Below are 8,438 nucleotides of genomic sequence, written 5' to 3' on the forward strand. Positions count from 1 at the left end.
TGGAGGTGTCCCTGACGAGGTCATCCAGACACTAGAAGCTGCTCTGTGGATTCAGATGAGATTAATGATTGATTGAGATTAATGAGAAAAAAAGATGCACTTTAATTTGTAATCAAGAGGCATCAGCATGCTGCTGCTGTTTGACTGCAGTCACTTCTCTTAAAGGCCTGACACAAGGGTCAGAGGTCAGCGCCTTCTCTCTGAGCATCATCTGTGGAGGGCGTGACAAACCATGTGATCTAAACTGATAAAGTCAACATGCAGACAAAATGACCGCGTTATTCTGATTCTGTGGCAACAACTCTGCTCAGGCGCCTGCAAATAAAAATCACCTGACACAAAGCATAAGTCACATGCTAAAGTCACGTGCTTTCATTGGCTGATCTGCTGCAGTCTGGTTGTTGGTGGAGGGCTGCGGCTCGTGCTCCCTGCTGTGAGGACCCTCTCTGGTGGACATTCGGTCTATGTATTGGGACGAAGTGTCCGCATCACTCCTCACCCAGCGGCAGCAGGCGGCGAGGTCGGCCCTAAAGGACGGCGTGTAGAAGCCGTAGATGATGGGGTCGCAGCAGGTGTTCAGGTTCCCAAACACAAAGAGGGCGTGGTGGACGTACTCCGGTGTGATGCGCAGCATGTCGGGCTGGAACCAGTACCAAATCCCCAGCAGGTAGTATGGCGTCCAGCACACGACAAAGGACAGCACGATGACCACCGTCATCTTCAGAGTCTTCATCCGAGCCTTTGGGATGATGTCGGTGCCACTGCGACGCAGGGGCGACTCACCTGCTGAAAGAGGGAGTGTCTACATTGCTGATCATACAACAAATCAGCTGTGATGGCTGAGAACAGGTGTGGTTCAGATGCGTTACAGGTGTTGTTCACAGATGTGTTACCTTTGTCTCTCAGGTGCTGCTGGTGGATGTGCAGCAGGATGCGGCTGTAGCAGCAGCTCATCACCAGCAGGGGGACGACATACAGCGTGGTAAAGTGAAACATGTTGTAAACAGTTTCCTGCCAGCGGCGACTGAAGCTACCGTGAGACGCACACTGAGTGAAGTCCACCGAGTCCACCCTGATGGTCCTGAAGATAAATAGCTAATGGACGGACAGAGTCACACTTTGGAGGCCTCACATTAGTATTTCTAACAATAAACAACAGCTCATTAGATAAAAAATCCAGATGTGACGTCCTGGTCTGAGTTTCAGTTTTGCTCTGAAGCTGCTCTTACTTTGAACTAGCAACTGACGTCTCAGGATCGGTAGCATGCCTTATAGAAACAAAGGGGAGCAGTTAGCCTGAGCTATCAGCAGGAGGTTGTGCATGGATAATCCAGAGCATTCCTGCCAGGATTAACACGCAGTCAGAATTTACTGCAGGAACTTTCACCTGGATCAGCTGCATGTGAGAGCAGCCGGCACCTGCTGACAGGTGGAGAAGCTGCTGACTGCTCAGACAGGAGGATCTCTAACAAGAAAACGTGATCATTTAACCTGCTTTAATAAAATCAAGTTTCTTGTCGCCTCATACATGTGGGTGCAGAGCGAGCAGCAGGTGCACAGGTAGCAGCAACACACAACTTAATGTTATGTTACATGACAGACTGCTGCATTCACTTTTCAGCTGTGGAAAAAACTCATGTCTTTCATAACAAAGCGAGTCATCTCCAGGTGTTTTATTTTTCGCGTATACGTCAGAGACAAAACTCCAACCGTGAGTTACCGTTACCTCTGCTCTCAGTTACCTCTGATCAAAGTTACCTCTGATCAAAGTTACCTCTGATCAAAGTTACCTCTGCTCTCAGTTACCTCTGATCAAAGTTACCTCTGATCAAAGTTACCTCTGATCAAAGTTACCTCTGCTCTCAGTTACCTCTGATCAAAGTTACCTCTGATCAAAGTTACCTCTGCTCTCAGTTACCTCTGATCAAAGTTACCTCTGATCAAAGTTACCTCTGCTCACAGTTACCTCTGATCAAAGTTACCTCTGATCAAAGTTACCTCTGATCAAAGTTACCTCTGCTCTCAGTTACCTCTGATCAAAGTTACCTCTGATCAAAGTTACCTCTGATCAAAGTTACCTCTGCTCACAGTTACTTCTGCTCACAGTTACCTCTGATCAAAGTTACCTCTGATCAAAGTTACCTCTGCTCACAGTTACTTCTGCTCACAGTTACCTCTGCTCACAGTTACTTCTGCTCACAGTTACCTCTGATCACAGTTACTTCTGCTCACAGTTACCTCTGATCAAAGTTACCTCTGATCAAAGTTACCTCTGCTCACAGTTACTTCTGCTCACAGTTACCTCTGCTCACAGTTACTTCTGCTCACAGTTACCTCTGCTCTCAGTTACTTCTGCTCTCAGTTACCTCTGCTCACAGTTACTTCTGCTCTCAGTTACCTCTGCTCACAGTTACCTCTGCTCTCAGTTACCTCTGCTCTCAGTTACCTCTGCTCACAGTTACTTCTGCTCTCAGTTACCTCTGCTCACAGTTACCTCTGATCAAAGTTACCTCTGCTCACAGTTACCTCTGCTCTCAGTTACCTCTGATCAAAGTTACCTCTGCTCTCAGTTACCTCTGCTCTCAGTTACCTCTGCTCACAGTTACCTCTGCTCACAGTTACCTCTGCTCTCAGTTACCTCTGATCAAAGTTACCTCTGCTCACAGTTACTTCTGCTCACAGTTACTTCTGCTCACAGTTACTGCTGCTCTCAGTTACCTCTGCTCTCAGTTACCTCTGCTCACAGTTACCTCTGCTCTCAGTTACCTCTGCTCACAGTTACCTCTGCTCACAGTTACTTCTGCTCACAGTTACCTCTGCTCACAGTTACCTCTGCTCACAGTTACCTCTGCTCTCAGTTACCTCTGATCAAAGTTACCTCTGATCAAAGTTACCTCTGATCAAAGTTACCTCTGCTCTCAGTTACCTCTGATCAAAGTTACCTCTGATCAAAGTTACCTCTGCTCACAGTTACCTCTGATCAAAGTTACCTCTGATCAAAGTTACCTCTGATCAAAGTTACCTCTGATCAAAGTTACCTCTGATCACAGTTACTTCTGCTCACAGTTACCTCTGATCAAAGTTACCTCTGATCAAAGTTACCTCTGCTCACAGTTACTTCTGCTCACAGTTACCTCTGCTCACAGTTACTTCTGCTCACAGTTACCTCTGATCACAGTTACTTCTGCTCACAGTTACCTCTGATCAAAGTTACCTCTGATCAAAGTTACCTCTGATCAAAGTTACCTCTGCTCACAGTTACTTCTGCTCACAGTTACCTCTGCTCACAGTTACTTCTGCTCACAGTTACCTCTGCTCTCAGTTACTTCTGCTCTCAGTTACCTCTGCTCACAGTTACTTCTGCTCTCAGTTACCTCTGCTCACAGTTACCTCTGCTCTCAGTTACCTCTGCTCTCAGTTACCTCTGCTCACAGTTACTTCTGCTCTCAGTTACCTCTGATCAAAGTTACCTCTGCTCACAGTTACCTCTGCTCTCAGTTACCTCTGATCAAAGTTACCTCTGCTCTCAGTTACCTCTGCTCTCAGTTACCTCTGCTCACAGTTACTTCTGCTCACAGTTACCTCTGCTCTCAGTTACCTCTGATCAAAGTTACCTCTGCTCACAGTTACTTCTGCTCACAGTTACCTCTGCTCTCAGTTACCTCTGCTCACAGTTACCTCTGCTCTCAGTTACCTCTGCTCACAGTTACCTCTGCTCACAGTTACTTCTGCTCACAGTTACCTCTGCTCACAGTTACCTCTGCTCTCAGTTACCTCTGATCAAAGTTACCTCTGCTCACAGTTACCTCTGCTCTCAGTTACCTCTGATCAAAGTTACTTCTGCTCACAGTTACCTCTGCTCACAGTTACCTCTGCTCACAGTTACCTCTGCTGACAGTTACTTCTGCTCACAGTTACCTCTGCTCACAGTTACTTCTGCTCACAGTTACTTCTGCTCACAGTTACCTCTGATCAAAGTTACCTCTGCTCTCAGTTACCTCTGATCAAAGTTACCTCTGATCAAAGTTACCTCTGCTCACAGTTACCTCTGCTCACAGTTACTTCTGCTCACAGTTACTTCTGCTCACAGTTACCTCTGCTCTCAGTTACCTCTGATCAAAGTTACCTCTGCTCACAGTTACCTCTGCTCACAGTTACTTCTGCTCACAGTTACTTCTGCTCACAGTTACCTCTGCTCTCAGTTACCTCTGCTCACAGTTACTTCTGCTCACAGTTACCTCTGCTCACAGTTACCTCTGCTCTCAGTTACCTCTGCTCTCAGTTACCTCTGCTCACAGTTACATCTGCTCACAGTTACTTCTGCTCACAGTTACCTCTGCTCTCAGTTACCTCTGCTCTCAGTTACCTCTGATCAAAGTTACTTCTGCTCACAGTTACCTCTGCTCACAGTTACCTCTGCTCACAGTTACCTCTGCTGACAGTTACTTCTGCTCACAGTTACCTCTGCTCACAGTTACTTCTGCTCACAGTTACTTCTGCTCACAGTTACCTCTGATCAAAGTTACCTCTGCTCTCAGTTACCTCTGATCAAAGTTACCTCTGATCAAAGTTACCTCTGCTCACAGTTACCTCTGCTCACAGTTACCTCTGCTCACAGTTACCTCTGCTCACAGTTACTTCTGCTCACAGTTACTTCTGCTCACAGTTACCTCTGCTCTCAGTTACCTCTGATCAAAGTTACCTATGCTCACAGTTACTTCTGCTCACAGTTACTTCTGCTCACAGTTACTTCTGCTCACAGTTACCTCTGCTCTCAGTTACCTCTGATCAAAGTTACCTCTGCTCACAGTTACTTCTGCTCACAGTTACCTCTGCTCACAGTTACCTCTGCTCACAGTTACTTCTGCTCACAGTTACCTCTGCTCTCAGTTACCTCTGATCAAAGTTACCTCTGCTCTCAGTTACCTCTGCTCTCAGTTACCTCTGCTCTCAGTTACTTCTGCTCACAGTTACCTCTGCTCTCAGTTACCTCTGATCAAAGTTACCTCTGATCAAAGTTACCTCTGCTCACAGTTACTTCTGCTCACAGTTACCTCTGCTGACAGTTACCTCTGCTCACAGTTACTTCTGCTCACAGTTACCTCTGCTCACAGTTACCTCTGCTCACAGTTACTTCTGCTCTCAGTTACTTCTGCTCACAGTTACTGCTGCTCTCAGTTACCTCTGCTCTCAGTTACCTCTGCTCTCAGTTACCTCTGCTCTCAGTTACTTCTGCTCACAGTTACCTCTGCTCTCAGTTACCTCTGATCAAAGTTACCTCTGATCAAAGTTACCTCTGATCAAAGTTACCTCTGCTCACAGTTACTTCTGCTCACAGTTACCTCTGCTGACAGTTACCTCTGCCCACAGTTACTTCTGCTCTCAGTTACCTCTGCTCTCAGTTACCTCTGCTCACAGTTACTTCTGCTCACAGTTACCTCTGCTCTCAGTTACCTCTGATCAAAGTTACCTCTGATCAAAGTTACCTCTGCTCACAGTTACTTCTGCTCACAGTTACCTCTGCTGACAGTTACCTCTGCCCACAGTTACTTCTGCTCTCAGTTACCTCTGCTCTCAGTTACCTCTGCTCACAGTTACTTCTGCTCACAGTTACTTCTGCTCACAGTTACCTCTGCTCTCAGTTACCTCTGATCAAAGTTACCTCTGCTCTCAGTTACCTCTGCTCTCAGTTACCTCTGCTCACAGTTACCTCTGCTCACAGTTACCTCTGCTCACAGTTACTTCTGCTCACAGTTACCTCTGATCAAAGTTACCTCTGATCAAAGTTACCTCTGCTCACAGTTACCTCTGCTCACAGTTACTTCTGCTCACAGTTACCTCTGCTGACAGTTACCTCTGCCCACAGTTACTTCTGCTCACAGTTACCTCTGATCAAAGTTACCTCTGATCAAAGTTACCTCTGTTCACAGTTACCTCTGCTCACAGTTACCTCTGCCCACAGTTACCTCTGTTCTCAGTTACCTCTGCTCACAGTTACTTCTGCTCACAGTTACCTCTGATCAAAGTTACCTCTGATCAAAGTTACCTCTGCTCACAGTTACCTCTGCTCACAGTTACCTCTGATCAAAGTTACCTCTGATCAAAGTTACCTCTGCTCTCAGTTACCTCTGCTCACAGTTACTTCTGCTCACAGTTACCTCTGCTCTCAGTTACCTCTGATCAAAGTTACCTCTGCTCACAGTTACCTCTGCTCACAGTTACTTCTGCTCACAGTTACCTCTGCTCTCAGTTACCTCTGCTCTCAGTTACCTCTGCTCACAGTTACTTCTGCTCACAGTTACTTCTGCTGACAGTTACCTCTGCTCTCAGTTACCTCTGCTCACAGTTACTTGTGCTCACAGTTACCTCTGCTCACAGTTACTTCTGCTGACAGTTACCTCTGCTCTCAGTTACCTCTGCTCTCAGTTACCTCTGCTCTCAGTTACCTCTGCTCACAGTTACTTCTGCTCACAGTTACCTCTGCTCACAGTTACTTCTGCTCACAGTTACCTCTGCTGACAGTTACCTCTGCCCACAGTTACTTCTGCTCACAGTTACCTCTGCTCACAGTTACTTCTGCTCACAGTTACCTCTGCTCTCAGTTACCTCTGCTCACAGTTACTTCTGCTCACAGTTACTTCTGCTCACAGTTACCTCTGCTCTCAGTTACCTCTGCTCTCAGTTACCTCTGCTCTCAGTTACTTCTGCTCACAGTTACCTCTGCTCTCAGTTACCTCTGATCAAAGTTACCTCTGATCAAAGTTACCTCTGCTCACAGTTACCTCTGCTGACAGTTACCTCTGCTCTCAGTTACCTCTGCTCTCAGTTACCTCTGCTCACAGTTACCTCTGCTCTCAGTTACCTCTGCTCACAGTTACTTCTGCTCACAGTTACCTCTGCTCACAGTTACTTCTGCTGACAGTTACCTCTGCTCTCAGTTACCTCTGCTCTCAGTTACCTCTGCTCACAGTTACCTCTGCTCTCAGTTACCTCTGCTCTCAGTTACCTCTGCTCACAGTTACTTCTGCTCACAGTTACCTCTGCTCACAGTTACTTCTGCTCACAGTTACCTCTGCTGACAGTTACCTCTGCCCACAGTTACTTCTGCTCACAGTTACCTCTGCTCACAGTTACCTGTGGTGATGCAAGCAGAATGCTGAGGGTCCAAGCCAGTAGCAACATGCGTCGGTTCCTGCTGTGCGCACTCAGAGCATCCAGTGGGTGCAGAATCGCATGCTGGCGATCTAGGCTGATGACAACAAGGATGAAGGCAGAGGCGTGCATGGCGAACAGCTTCAGGAAGCAGAGCAGCTTGCAGAGCGCATCACCACCATACCACTGCACTGTCATGTTCCACACTGCATCCAGAGGCATCACCACAAATGTCATCATCAGGTCGGCTGATGCCAGGCTCAGCATTAATGGGCGCAGGTGAGATGCCAAACGCTGCCCTCGCCACACACTGACCAATAGGGCAAGATTACTGCAGGCAGCAAACAAGAAGAGGACAAAGGTGGCTCCAACTCGGAACTGAGCAGCCCGGGTGAAGCTGGGAGCCTCCCAGTCTGGTAGAGGAGGGTACTGGGAGGTGTTGTGAAGGGTAGTGGCTGTAGAACTGGTGGGGGGTAAAGACAACCTCAGGATGGACCAGTTACCTGCCATCCTGTACAGAAGAAGAAAAATGAAAATGAAGTTTTAGAATCACAATCACATTCTTAAAAATTACTAACTGCTTTCAGTTAGTAAGTTTTAGGAGGTAGGGTTAACTTAGCACAAACACTAGCAGCAGGTACAAACTGTTAGCTTACCTTAGCACAAGCTATAAAAGCAATCTGAAACTGTTAGCTTAGCAAAAACCTTCTTATAACCATTTTCTTTTAGTCATTAAGCAGCGTATTCATTGGACGCTGAGCATTCATAGCAGGTACATTTGTGTACCTGTGCCCTCAGGGTTGTCTGACAGTTAAAATGTTTTCCTGGGGTCACACTAGTATGTTCTCCTTCATGTTATCGTTTGGGATGTTCTTCTTCTTCTGTATCTTATAACCAGTGGACCTTCTCTGCATTGTGATGCGAGGCTTCTGGGGGTCACTGAACCTCAGTTTGCAGAGACACAGAGACTTGGTGTACAGGTGTTTTATTTAGGTTTAATCTGTTCCTAAGTCACAGAAGATGATTCACTTGCTGACCTTTGATTGGATATTGCAGATCACCTGTCTGTTTCTCTCTTTGTCTACCAACCTGTAGTCCAACAGCTCTTATTGTGTAATAGACTTCCTATCTGTCACAGATAAGAATCTCCCTAAAGGCTGAGGAGAAGGGGATGGGGTTACCATGGTAACTGGGGAGTCAGTTGACTCAGGTTCACCTGTTAAAGATAAAAATAGCTCCAGCAGGAAGCCCAAGGCCTTTAAGTGTTGGTGCATTAAAAAGAACCA

The 8,438-nt window shown here is 46.7% G+C and overlaps 1 protein-coding gene across 1 annotated transcript; it reads right to left on the reverse strand.

Annotated features, from left to right (window-relative positions):
• Positions 1-349: 349 nt before the first annotated feature.
• LOC146623644 (gonadotropin-releasing hormone II receptor-like) lies at positions 350-7,662 on the reverse strand. The gene is made up of 3 exons (XM_085366058.1): positions 7,135-7,662; positions 894-1,095; positions 350-786 (listed from the first exon to the last, which is right to left on the reverse strand). Exons 1-3 carry the CDS (start codon positions 7,660-7,662, stop codon positions 350-352), a joined length of 1,167 nt encoding a protein of 388 aa, XP_085222184.1.
• Positions 7,663-8,438: the final 776 nt, after the last annotated feature.

Source organism: Diplotaxodon limnothrissa, linkage group LG11, assembly GCF_057381915.1.
Source record: "Diplotaxodon limnothrissa isolate DT_005_m linkage group LG11, D_limnothrissa_male_GT1.1, whole genome shotgun sequence".
In the NCBI taxonomy this organism is placed as follows: domain Eukaryota; kingdom Metazoa; phylum Chordata; class Actinopteri; order Cichliformes; family Cichlidae; genus Diplotaxodon; species Diplotaxodon limnothrissa.

What these genes read in the sequence shown, in the direction of transcription:
- LOC146623644 (XM_085366058.1), bottom strand. Translation starts at nt 7,662, where the DNA reads ATGGCAGGTAACTGGTCCATCCTGAGGTTGTCTTTACCCCCCACCAGT. An exon ending in TTCTGCTTGCATCACCACAG is followed by an intron (nt 1,096 to 7,134) that starts GTAACTGTGAGC and finishes TCCGTCCATTAG; the next exon opens with CTATTTATCTTCAGGACCAT. An exon ending in GCAGCACCTGAGAGACAAAG is followed by an intron (nt 787 to 893) that starts GTAACACATCTG and finishes TCCCTCTTTCAG; the next exon opens with CAGGTGAGTCGCCCCTGCGT.